Source organism: Acomys minous (assembly GCF_964271855.1).
Source record: "Acomys minous genome assembly, chromosome: 4".
Classification (NCBI taxonomy): Eukaryota; Metazoa; Chordata; class Mammalia; order Rodentia; family Muridae; genus Acomys; species Acomys minous.
The window spans coordinates 76,762,116-76,775,765 of NC_140486.1; the positions used below are offsets into that span (position 1 = coordinate 76,762,116).

At 43.5% G+C, this 13,650-nt stretch overlaps 1 protein-coding gene across 4 annotated transcripts in view; it reads right to left on the reverse strand.

The window, feature by feature from the left end:
* The window catches only part of STAT4 (signal transducer and activator of transcription 4), a 119,855-nt gene that overhangs the window by 90,618 nt on the left and 15,587 nt on the right, over positions 1–13,650 (reverse strand). For 3 of the 4 annotated variants that reach the window (XM_084778885.1, XM_084778887.1, XM_084778884.1), the window contains exons 1-3: positions 6,824–6,961; positions 4,223–4,351; positions 2,047–2,191 (exon numbers count right to left, since the gene is read on the reverse strand). In XM_084778885.1, coding sequence (XP_084635011.1) covers positions 2,047–2,191; positions 4,223–4,351; positions 6,824–6,894 — 345 coding nt within the window. In that variant the 5' untranslated portion in view covers positions 6,895–6,961. Of the gene's footprint in view, positions 1–2,046; positions 2,192–4,222; positions 4,352–6,823; positions 6,962–13,650 lie in introns of those variants that run through there. The other variant, XM_084778886.1, reaches the window with a different exon arrangement.

Genomic DNA, 13,650 nt, shown 5'->3' on the forward strand with positions numbered 1-13,650 from the left:
AGATTAAAGCTGGGAAGTGGTGATGCATGTTTTTAGTCCAAGTACTCAGAAGGCAGAGGCAGGTGGATTTTAGTGAGTTCGAGGCCAGCCTGGTCTACAGAGTGCATCCCAGGACAGCCAAGGCTACAGAGAGAAACCTTGTCTCAAAAAAACAAAAAGAAAATGAAAAAACAAAAAAAAATTAAAAATTTAGAATTTTATGAATGAAGAGCCAATAGTAAAATGTTCTTGTGTGCACTGAATGCAATTAAATATAAAAACTTAAAAAATGAAGATTGCAGTTTGACAGGTTTCCTCACATTTAATATCTTTAAGCCAACAGATAACTTTGTCTAACAGCCAAAACGTAGTTTAAGAGAAAGTACATATACTCCACTATTTTATGCTTTTCATAGATTCATTAACTTGAGAGGGATTGAAAAATTCTTTCTGGAGGTGAGGAAAGATTTATTTGATAAACAACTTTTAATATTCCATCATTACAAATAAAAATTTATTTTCAGAAGCACATATAATACCATTCTACTTTTACTCCAAGTAATCCAATATTAGTATTTATTAAAACCTGTTTACTGAGCACCTATTGTGTGCTTAGGCACTGTGTAGTCATGAGAATATAAGAATAAAGGGAGCAAAGCCCTTCCTTTGATAGAGATTATATTCTTCCGACCAAAAAAAAAAATGTAGGAATTACAGGCTAGGCATGTCGGGACACGCCTTTAGCTTCAGAACTCAGGAGGCAGAGGCAGGTGGATAGCTGAGTTCAAGGCCAGCCTAGTCTACAGAGAGAGATCCAGGACACTGTCTCAAAAAAAAAAAAATTACAGGTTGATAAAAGGGAGGGAAGGGAAGGACATGGGAAGTGTGTGTGTGTGTGTGTGTGTGTGTGTGTGTGTGTGTGTGTAGGGCTAACAGTCTCACCCTCCTTCTGCACACGTACAGGATGCCTGCCAGTGAGGACGGTTACAGGCGGTGGTTGCAATTTACTGAGCTATCTCCAAATATATGTGTATAGACAAGTGTCTGGACTGATGCTTATCAAATATTAGCAAGATTTTATCTAAGAATTAGGCTTGGAGTTGTTTCTAGCTTTCTTTGTATTTTTTTAATGTTTTTTCAATTTCTATTATGAATAAACATCATTCTATCTGAAGGAGAAAGAGAGGAAGTTGAATAAGGGAAAACAGAAAGTCCGAGAATAGCAACATAGAAATTATGGTTTTGAGTAATGACTCAAACGAAATGAAAGCTTAGAACCCTGCAAAAACCCAGGTGTAATTCCTAACAGTAGCTTTATTTAGAATGAATAAAATAAATATACTGGGATATTATTTAGTGATTAACAATAAAGCTATCACACCATGAAAACGGGCTGTCACAGTGCTTGCTGCTAAGTGAAAGAAGCCAACCGTTTAAAAAGCCAAAGCTGTATGTTTGTAACTGTAAGACTTTAAAGAATAGGCAAACTTCAGAAAGGAAATGGCTACTAATTGCAGGTGCTCAGTGTGAAGAGGGGGAGGGGGAAATGAGTGACACTCAGGAGACTCATCCACTAGGAAACTTGTAGAATGCCGTAACAGTAGGCCTGGCATTGTGCATTGGTTAAAATCCGTAGAATTATACTTAATTAGTCCTCAAGTCTTTGACTGAAAGCTAATAAGAGTATGTGTTAAGACTACTTAATCAATTACAGCATACACCATGATGTTCACACTTAACAAATGAACTTTAAGTTGACTGTTATGTAAGAGATGAAGGCACAGAAAGGTCAGTGACCAGCCATGAGCATCTGTTTCTATGAGACTGAATTTAGGAAATAAGCCACACACACACACACACACACACACACACACACACACTTCTTCTCACTTCCATAGACTCTTAGACTCAAAGGTTTTTGAAAATATAGTTTAAAAAACTGAGCAGAAGAAATTTAATGGCTGAAGAAACAAATCTGTTTTTAAAGTAATTTAAGGACACATATTCAAAATTTCTCCCAAATGTAAGACTTGTACATGCATTTTTAAAAGTAGGATGCACTCTTACCTGAAGAACTTTTCGAATTCTCTTTAGATTGTGGATCAGTAGCAGGTTTTTCTCTTTGGAAACGCGACCCAACTGCTCGTCCAGCTGGATTAGCAAGTTCTGAAGGAGGATTGTTGCCATGGTTTCATTGTTAGAAGCCATTTCCCTAAAAATGAATAAATAAAAACATCAAAGGTGGTACTATTCATAATGAACAGTTAATAAAACATTTACTTCTTTATCACATACATTGTAAATGCCAGATTTATCCTACGGTGATAAGCATCTAGATGTTTTAAAAGTTGAATACATGGAAAACTGTTCAACATCATTAGAATTTCATAAATCAAAACTACAATAAGACACCACTGCATCCTCATTGGGATGGCTATTATTAAAAATTATCTAAATAAAAATTAGAATATAAGTCTTGGAGAGAATAGCAAGGAATGGGAGAGCCTTTATATATTGCTGATGAGAGTGTAAAATGGTACAACTGTCAACAGTGTAAATGTTTCTTATAGTTCATACGATTACGGCATGATCCAATAGCCCTGTATTTAGGTCTATGTGCAAACAGCAAGGGTGAGACCAGCTGTTGTCATCTGGCCGCTCAGACAGCGATGTTGCCAATGGCATAAAGGAAGAACAACCCTGAAGTCCATCAGTAAGCCAATGGATCCGACACACAATGACATACACCCTGCATCAAACCTGAATAAAATTCTGGTGTGTGCAGTGAAAGCAATGAATCTGGAAAACATGGAATTCGGTGAGATAATTCAGCCACAAAAGAAAATATATACGATTTCCTCATATAAAGTGCCTCCTCAGATTCAGAGGAAAAAGAAGAGAACGGAACAGAGTTTTGAGGAGCAGGGTTACTGTTTGATGAGCCAGAACATCAGACTGAGATGACCATGGTGCGCAGATAGGTAAAGTGAATTGCAGAACAACGCAAATAGAGCCAACACTTCTAAACCACAGAGTCAAAAGTGATAAAAAAAATCCTTTCTTTCTGTTGTTTATATTCTTATGCAACAGGAAAGATGACTAAAGCAAAAAGAAAAGTTTAATTATATAGGGTAAATACAGCTTTGCACAATGTCTATTAACCAAAGAGTTTCATGTTCATATTGAAGAAACTTAGTTATTTTTCATGTGCCAAGGCTCTTGGTACAGTAAACTCTGAGCTTGCTGTTTGCCTGCACCCTGCTCTAACTGTAACACAGGCAGCCAGGGAGGAGCTCACTGAAAATAAGTGGGGGGCAGGACATGGTGTGTTTGAGATGTGACTGTTTCTCACTGAAGGTGGAAAAGGATTCCTAAAAACATGTTTACTGCCATCGAGTCGATGATAATGGAATTGACATGGTTAATAGGCTTGTTTCTGTGGGACTTCTTAGGCCTAAAACATCGGTGTGTTGGTTTGAATAAAAATGGTCCCCACAGGCTCGTATATTCAAATGTTTAGTCACCATGGAGTAGCAATGTTTGAAAGGATTAGAAGGTATGACCTTGTTGGAGGAATGTGCCACTGGGGTGACACTGGTGATACAAGCATGCATGGGTGCGTGCGTGCAGGCATGTGTGCGTCTGTCTGTCTGTGTCTGCCTGTCTGTCTGTCTGTCAGCAGACCAGGGTGTAGCTCCCAGCTACTGCTCCAGTGCCATGTGTGCCTCTGTGCTCCCTGTCATGATGATAACAGGCGAAGCCTCTGAAACTGTAAGCCAGCCCTCAACAAAACTCTTATAAAGGTTCTTCTGGTCATGGTGTCTCTTCGTAGCCATAGAACAGTAACTAAGACAGTTACAATAAGACTGCATTAAATTCCACTCAGGTTCCATCCATAATGGGCAAAACCAGAATGGACGATGGTTTCTTGCCTTTGAGATGAATTTCTGGAACCTTGAAGTCATTATATATATATATATATATATATATATATATATATATATGTGTGTGTGTGTGTGTGTGTGTGTGTGTGTGTGTGTGTATAATATACGTATATAATATATATGTATATATATGAATGCATCTACTGAGTAAAAAACAGACCATAGAGTACATGTACATGACTAGAACACAGAGCATTTGCCCTCCACCTTCCGGGAAGCACGTCTGAGCCTACCAGCCTTGGATGACTAGAACACAGAACATTTGCCCTCCACCTTCCGGGAAGCACGTCTGAGCCTACCAGTCTTGATTCTCAATCCACTGGGCCAGCAGATGCCGGATCTCCATAGGAAAGTTGTCATCGTAAAACTGATCTATTTGCTCCAAAAACTTGATTTCTAATTGTTGGACTTGATTCCACTGGGTCATGCTATAAGGGAAGAAAGAGTACAATTAGACGTTTAAAACAGTGGCCACTAGGAGCCATAAGACAGATTTTCTTCTTGCGTCAGACCTCCATCAGCTCTTAGCCAGCACTTAAAACCAACTTTTATAGATTCTCGAAGAAGGGAGGGACGAGGAAATACATCTAGAGCTCAGTGTCCAGCGATTCCTCGTGGTGTTTTTTTTTTAAGTTATCCCTTGTGCAGGACAGCTTTCTTCCTCTGCCTCAACCACATCCTTCCTTGCCCTACCGTGACCTCCTATGCTCCTGCTCCAGGAAGTCCCACCCTCCTCCCCAAACACCCCAAACCCTACCCTACCCAGCTGCCCATACAGACTCATCTTAGCACAAGAACCTGTACTATAAACAAGCTGCTCCCGCCAACCCCCACCCCTCCTCCCCACCCCCACACCCCCACACACCCTCCCAGCAAGCTCAGGGTAAATCAGTATTCCACACTGACTGTACCCCCCAAGGCTTACACATTCACCTCTTCCCCAAAGCTTCTTTTACTTGAAAATATTCAAGCCTGGTGAGTGTTTTTGTTTTTGTTTTCCGTACTTGTCCAGACTTTACACTCAGTTTTACAAACCTGCCTAGAGCCCAGTTCTGGGGCAGCTTCCTGAGGAATTACACGCATGTGTCTCTCCTGGGTTCTAGTCATACCAGTGAAAATGTTTGTAAACCTATCAGCGTTTTTTACTTTTCTCTAGTCATGTATGGTTGGGCAAAGCATTTTTAGATACAAAGGCTACCTTGTATCAGACAGTGATTGAGCTTCAAGGTCATTAAAGTAGAATAAACTATCCCAGTTATATAACCAACACACAGAGACGTGTGTGTTCCTCTCCTATAGCTTATAGATGGTCCATCGGGCCGGCACAGAGGCTGCACATGTACTTCCTCCCTTAGAAAAACATCTTTAGGAATTAATCCCCCTGAAGCTACTGTTTTTGCTCCCTTGGGATGCAGACTTCTTGATTAGTAACACCAATCAAGCCAAGCCAAAGGAAAAACTTTCACACAGTAAATCACCACACAATTTCAACACATCTTGGAGATTTGGCAAATTTCCTTTTGCTTATAGAACAGTCTTCGGATTTCAGTGGGAACATTTTTAAAACATCTTTTCCTTGAGTTTCCTCTAAATGCTATATAGTATGTTTTTTTTAAGTTGCGTTTCACTCAGAAGAAAATAGGGAGAGAAACCACCTTGAACTTGCATATGACTTTATCTTCCTGAGCACTCACAGCTAGCGTCATACGTATGTGGTGACTGCTCCACAGTGCTTGTTCGATGAAGGTACTGGCCTTCCTGAGGGGCCGAATAGGCAGGGGGACAGCAGGCATCTCTGAGGGCCAGAGAGGCGGCCCCTGGACCTGAAACCTTCAGACCTTGCTGGAGGCTCAGGAAGTCCCAGCCCTGGCTGAGGAGCTATTGGCAAGTAGATAGTTGCTGGGGTTGGGGGGCAGGGGTGGGGCTGGGGAGTGAATTTTCCTCCGGGATGAAGTCCCTGAAGCTGCCAGGTGTATTGTCCCTCCACTACACTGCCCTACACCACCACCCAAGCACATGCAGATAGCATTAAGTGAACTCAATGGGTTTAAAACAAACAACAATCCAAACAGCACATAAAAAGTTGCGAGGAAGAATAGGAGATTCGGAGCGTATCGGATGAGCGTGTTTGATAACTTGCTTTTAAACTTACTTTTCTAAAACATAAAATAAAACCTTAATTAAGTAAAGTGCCTTGGGGTGCGCCCCCCCCCCGTGTTGTTGTTACTGTTGTTTTGTCTTTAGAACTCCAGCGGGGTGTCTCCGTTTGCACTCTCTGGGGGGTCATTGTCTTGCCTCAAAAACTCCATCTAAAACTTGGTGGTCTGACCTCTCCCTCCTAGCATTTCGGCCCATCTGCCAGGAGTCAGCAGCAGCAGCAGCAGCAGCAGCGCTGTGTTGACTCTTTGACCCCTTTGAAAAAGGTACGACAACGTACCCTGCAGCATCACTCACACTTCTCAAAGCCACAAGTCCCAGCCACCCTAGCTGGGTGCTATTTCTCCGAACCCCAATTATTCCAGCCTCGGGATCAGATATCACAGCTCTCCTCTGGCTAACGAAAATGAGGAGGGCTCTCTTGCAGCCCTCAGCTGACATACCTCCGCAGCAGACACAGCCCCCGACCCTCAGCCTCAGGACGATGCCTTTCTCCCCCTTCCTTCGTAAAGATCCGAGCCAGAACTCCACTTACAAGTATTAGAAGGACTTTTCCTCACTTGGTAATTTGAGTGTAAGATGGAAGAGTACGACCCTTCTTTCTATAGGCATCCCTTCCCTCCCCGGGCATGTTAAAAATGAGGCGACACAATGACAATTGCAGAAAGAAGCCCCAGGCATCCTGCCGGGAGTATTTCCTCCCGAGGAGGGGCCACACCCAGACGCGGGCTGCCTGGCCTTACCTGGCTCTCCCTCCTTCCAAGTGCTGGCGCTGCACAAGTCCAAAGTCAGGGTCCGCAGCCGCTGACGCCATGCCACTAGAGGATTTGCATTTCTCCACCCACTTGAGGCTTTCCTGTGCGTCAGTGTTTGAGTCTCTGGGACTTTATTGGGTTCCCACCTACTTTATTCTAGAAATTCTTAACAACGCCAGGCTGAAGCACCGCCCTCTTTGCGGAGCACCGCCCCCATCCGAGTAGCCACTCTCACAAATGCAGGTGGCCCAAGAGTACCAGAATATGTTGAATAAGGGCTACACACTTTTTTTTTTCAGGGCTTTTCCTCACCAAAAGTCCAATCTTTCTGGTGAGCCAGCCCTGGAAAGGGAGGGCTAAGCAACCTGGACCAACACACTAACCTGCAAGCAGGGTCTGCTCTCCTATGAGAGGACAGCCTCACTCAGAGCTTTGGGCCAACTCCTGAGGAGGTTCTTATTGACTGCCTTCTCTGGCCTCTCTGCCTTGTCCTGGGAGCTGTGCTGTGTGCGTCCCTCTTTGTGTCACAGGTCTGTTTTAGAACCACCGAGCTGGGTGGAGACACTGGAGGACCAGGCTGGGGAGCAAAGTTACCACGGATGTAGCCACTGGGCCGAGACAGGCAGCTTTTATGTTGTCACTCGGGTTTCATGGGCTTTTCAGCTCATCACCTTAGACATTAATATCTCAAACAGGAAAAATTCTACAAAGGCTTGGCAAAATAAGTCAGCAAACAACAAGGCAGAAAGCAATGCCCCATCTGGACACACACGTGTCTAGGGTAGTAGCCGGAGGCAAATGCCAGCCATCACACAGGTGCGGCACCTGCCTTCTTCTCTCCCAGGAGATAAGTATGTCATTGTGTTCAACTTTATCACTACGCATTCACACGCCCAGCACGCCTGGTCCTGGATGTCTAGCCACAGGGAACTTTCTAGAAGCTAATGTTGCTCAGTTCCCACACAAAGAAAGTCCTAGTTCAGACAGCCCATAAACTGCTAGAAAATTCCAGTTGTCTCCTACGAGCCAGTCACTGCTTACACACGTACAGGGCCATATTCTTAGCACCCAAAGTTCGGTTTAGTTACCCAGGAAATGTTTCTCCCACCTAGAAAACAGCGGTGCAACTCAAACAAGTCTGCTTAGCATTGCCATCACTCACGACTGATGTTCCCTCCCTGCCTCTCCTCTCCAGCTACCCCACACAGTGAGACCCTAGCCCCAACAACGCCCCAAACCCACAGCAGTTCTTCCTACTTTGAAGTTACGTTAATATTCTTGTCTGAGAGAAATGGACCGCTCCCCTTGCATTTTCTGAGTCCCTTCATGTTCTTATTCTGTCTCTCTCTTCCCTCCCTCCCTCCCTCCCTCCCTCCATCCCTCCCTGGGTATGTATGTGGATGTGCGCATGTGTGCAGGGCATGTGGGAGGCTGGCATGCCACTTGGCCTTTGACCCTGTTTGAGAAAGGGTCTTCTGCTGATACTGAGTCAACCAGGGTGGCCTGAGAGCTTCTGGGGGTTTCCCCCGATCTCTCATCTTGCCATGCCACTGTCACATCCAGTGTCACATGGGCTCCTGAAATCCAAACTGAAACCCTCCTACTTGCATGTAAGCACTTCACCCACTGAGCCACATTTAAATAGGGGAAATTAGCTTTAATCCCCCAAATACCCCAATTTGTACAACATAGTAACATTTCTGGATATGAGGATACTTTGTGTTTGTTCATATTGAATACCTAAAGTCTCCTGTGTAAGGGCACTGACAGATCTCAGCTGACACTCGATTTCTTTCTAGTGTCTAAAGGTGGCTAGTGGCTATCATCCTGAGCGGCAAAGGCAGAGACCACTTGTTTGACACTTTTACTTCCTGCCTTAGAGTATTAGTCACATTGGCTTTTGTGTTCTTATTTAACTGTTGAGTGCCTGCTGCACAAAACAGGGGCGTGCTTTCTTTCTCTTTGTAACTATTCTAATTGTTCCCAAACAGCTCTTTAGATACCTTAGTACTTTAAAAGTCATTTCGAACCCATGTTTGTGTATCACAATTTTGCAATAAGCATTCATTCTATTAAAACTCAAATCTGAGGTAAGTTATTCAAGCTTCCAATAATCTTCCCATTCTACGTTAAAATGAGCATGGTTTATGAACAACAAGAAGGTCTTCCAGCGTAAAAGTGCAGTGAGGAGAGCGGCTTTAGGGTCTCAAGCAGCTCAGGCTGGCCTCAAATTCACTATGTAATAGTGAGCCTCCTGAGCCTCCTGCCTCCATCTTCCAAGTGCTTGGCTTACAGGCTTTCTCCACCTCTCCCGACCGGAGTTATAGTCTTTAAGTCTCTCTAATATCTGCTCCTGCATTAAATATATTGTAAAACATCCTTGTGGTTGAGGTTTTTGAAGAAGATTCAGACTGATGTCACTATGCAGCTGAAGGGGAAAAGTTATAGCCTTTTGGCTAACAAAGTCGTTCTTTGAAATCCCACTCACACTGGGGAAGTGGTAGATTCTTAGCAGCAACTGCACTGTAGAACCTGAAACCTTCTAAGACCATATATATATATATATATATATATATATATATATATATATATATATATATCATATATTATATGATATATATCATATATATACACACAGCAACCCCATTGGTCAGCCTTGTGTTTTTCTTTGTGTGCCTTTCCTCTTCAGGGTTGTGGATGAAACCCAGGGCCTTGGACATGCTAGGCAAGAACTCTGCCATGGGGTTACTCTAGCCCTTTGTAGCTTGTATTTTGAGTAGAACTCTTAGCCATACGTGGTTTGTAGTGCAGGGTCATCTGGAAATCATTTGTCCACTGAATTGTGCAGACATTCTGAAGGCTGGTACAATTCATGCACAATGGCAGAAATCCACATCTGGTAACATCTCCAGGGCCTCTTACATGCTGTGGAGCTCTTGGTGGGGAGGAAAAGTTTCCGCATATTGGTTTTTTTCAGCTTTTCTGTCATGACAGGCTCACTTCGGTGGCTCAGACAATGAAACAAGAGCTTTTCCTTGAGAGGTCCATGTATGTAACGTCACCATATATACTATGAAATAGATGTACCTTGAAAGTCTGAGATTTTAAGCACTTCATCAATAATATTCTTCAGTTAAATAGCACTTAACCGTTTTAAAGCATGTGAGATGAAGACCCCATCTGATGCTATCGTCTGGCTCTGCCTCCTCTGCTATGTGTTAAAGCATCCACTATATTGCTCAGAATTTCCTTGGTAACAAGTGCAAATACCAACCTACTGAAAAGCAAAAGATTATAAAAGGAGTTTAATCTCTCGAAACTTCTGGAGATATATTGGGGTCCCTTGTGTGGAGGTCTCCAGATGACGAGAGCGCCTGCTGTACACAATCCCTCCCACTGCAGCCAGCCACATTACCCAAGGGATATTCCTCCTCCCCCCGCAAAGCCCCCCAAAGATATTCCTGAGGAGGTCTCTTTTAAAAGAGTAACTTTCGTGAGTGAAGTATCTGCCTGCATCCTCTGGTCTACCTTATGGAGGCATCTCCAAAAGGGCATGAATGCACCGTGCGTCTCTGTTTTCAAAGCAAGCCCCTCCATTGTCCTGGGCCACCTTAGAGCTAAACAAAGAAAAAAATATCCAAGGAAAACAAGCAAAGTAAGCTCTAAAATGAATTTCCTGTGAAGAATCTCGAACTTAAGAGCCCCCACAGACTCCCCTCTCCTCCCCAGAAGACACCAGCCTGTGCTGGATTAGGAAACTTCATGCTGGATGCTCTGTTGTCCTCTCCCACAAGGGAACATCTTGATCGTAGGCCTTCAGGACAGCGAGTTTGGGTTCCGCTTGCCTCTTTCTGGTTAGTGCATCCTGCCTAAACTCTCTGAGTGCCAAATTCCCTTCTGGGGAAATGGAAATAGAGATTCCATATAAAATGCCTGGGATGATCAGAGGTGTGATGTAGGGAGCGAGATGGGGGAATGTCCAGTCAGCAATAGCCGTTGGTAACAGAATTATCTGTCAAGTTCTAAGGAACTTTGGAGGTCAAAGGTTGATCCTCCACCTTTCTCCTCTTCCTTATTATAGTTAGTGAGTAGACATCGAGGAAGCGCCCAGGGCAGCAGAAAGTGTCACTCTTGCAAACAAGAAGCAGAATGGATTGCATATCTATTCAGTTGACTGTACTTTTTGATCCTAACGAAGACAGCTACTTATTTCGGAGGCAACAGAGAGAGGGGTGGGGGTTGGGGTGGTATCACTGTTGTTGCCAGAACGAGAAGTCGGCAACATCTCCTCACGTTTCTGGTTCATCTTTGGTAGAACATTATCTCATTTCTCCAAGTTTCCTCCGTTACATTGCTTGAGTTGGACTTGGATGATGCACAAACACAACACACACACACACACACACACACACACACACACACACACACACACACACACACACACACACACACACACACACAGAACCATAGTAGTATGTGCCAGTACCAGGTAACGTGGGTCTTCCCAAGTCATCTCTATCTGAAAGCTAAGACTTCTCAAGAGTCGTTCCCAATGTATGTGCGCCCTCTACTGTCATGTCCAAGCATTGCAATGTATAAATCACATTCTTTCAAATGAAGATAGCTCTTGGCTAGAACTACACCAGACCAGAGGTGGGGCTAAGAACTCCATTTGCACTGTATGCCTAATCTTCATAGCATTGTATTGTTGTGCCAATTCCTCAAAGAATTCACAGTAGTCTACTAGTTACAAATAGTGTCTACCCATCTTAGTGAGGGTTTCTATTGTGATAAAACACTGCAACCAAAAGCCATTTGGAGAGGAAAGGGTTTATTTCAGCTTAGGGTTCCACATCATAGGCCATCATGAAAGGAACTCAGGGCAGGAACCTGGAGACAGGAACCTAAGAAGAAACCGTGAAGGAGTGTGGCTTTCTGGCTTGCTTCCCATGACTTGCTCAGCCTGCTTTCTTACACAGTACAGGCCACCTGCCCAGAGATGGCACCACCCACAGTGAGCTGCGGCCTCCCATATCAACCGTTAACCGAGAAATGGTTCCACAGGTTCCCAAATGACTCCAGCTTGTGTCAAGTTGACAACAAAACAAAACAGGACACAACCCATTAGTACCCTGAAGTTGTGTGCATGCATTAAAATTTTTCCAACATACCATGGTGACACACATTGTAAAAATGTTAAAATATTTGGCAAGCTGTCTAGTTTCATCTCATCATCTGTACTGTTCACAGACAGCTGTCATGGCTGAGGCTGGACTTGGAAGAGTGGACACAATATTTGAATTGTAGGTTCTGTCCCAAAACTTGTTTGTCTGGCCAGTTAAACATTCCCCAGTCACTTTATATGTCATGTGTGTGTTTATATGTTGGTATGTCCCTGAACTGGGTAATTAGAGAATAGGAGCCAAATATGGTTTTTCTTCATGTCTCAGTGTCCAGCTGTGCCTGGATCACAGCAGGTGTTCACTAACTGTCCAGTAAACAGGGAATAGCTGATAGAGGGCTTCTGTACAATAGTTTGCCCGCCATGAGGAAGGCCTTCTAGTGGCCTCCCTTGGTCAGGTTCTTCAATCCCACAAGATTGCTATTGCCAGAAAAAATTTACAAGAATATCTTACATTTTAGAAGTTTACAACAGCTATTCAAAGTCATTAGGATCATCACATAATATTCCAAACTGAGGCAATTTTCCTCTTTCTCCCTCTAAAATGCTTTACCAAGAAAACTATCTTTTTGGGAGGGGATTGGGGTTTTGTTTTGTTTTTGTTTTTGTTTTTGTTTTTTGTTTTTGTTTTTGTTTTTGTTTTTTGAGACAGGGTTTCTCTGTGTAGCCTTGCCTGTCCTGGACCCGTTTTTTAGACCAGGCGGGCCTTGAACTCACAGTGATCCACCTGCCTCTGCCTCCCGAGTGCTGGATTATAGGTGTGTGCCATCATACCCGGCTAAAGAAAATTATCTTTAAGAATATATTTGTGGGGCTGGAGAGATGGCTCAGTGGTTAAGAGCACCGCTTGCTCTTCCTAAAGGTCCTGAGTTCAATTCCCAGCAACCACATGGTGGCTCACAACCATCTATAATGCGATCTGATGCCCTCTTCTGGCTTGTAGGTGTACATGCAGACAGAACATTGTATACATAATAAATAAATACATAAATATTTTAAAAAAGAATATATTTGTGTGCTGGCCGGTGGTGATGCATGCCTTTAATCCCAGCACTTGGGAGGCAGAGACAGGCAGATCTCTGTGAAGTCAAGGCCAGCCTGGTCTACAAAGTTAGTCCAGGACAGCCAAGGTTACACAGAGAAACCCTGTCTGGAAAAACCAAAAGAAAAGAAAAAAGAATATATTTTGTGAATCATCTTCTGTGCAAGCATCACAACCTGATATGTAATCCCCAGAGCCCACATAAAATGCAGCACGCATGAACAGACATTGGAATCCCAATGCTCCTAAGGAGAGAGAAAGGTGCAGGCAAAATAATCCATGGAAGCTTCTGGCCAGCTGTGAGCTATGAACACAGCAGTGAGCAAGAAAAGGCCCTGCCTCAAAGAAGATAAGTTGTCCTTTGACCTCCACATGCGTGGGTCACATGTGCATCAGATGACATCTGTGAGCCTGTACTCAAACATACAGAATACACGTGTGTGTTACACACACACACACACACACACACACACACACACACTAAAATACTTTGATTAAGGAGCTTAAGAAAATACGAGAAAGGAGAAAAGGCAGCTACAGAACTCCACTTAAAATTTTACATAGGATAGATGCGGGGACTTCTTATTGGGA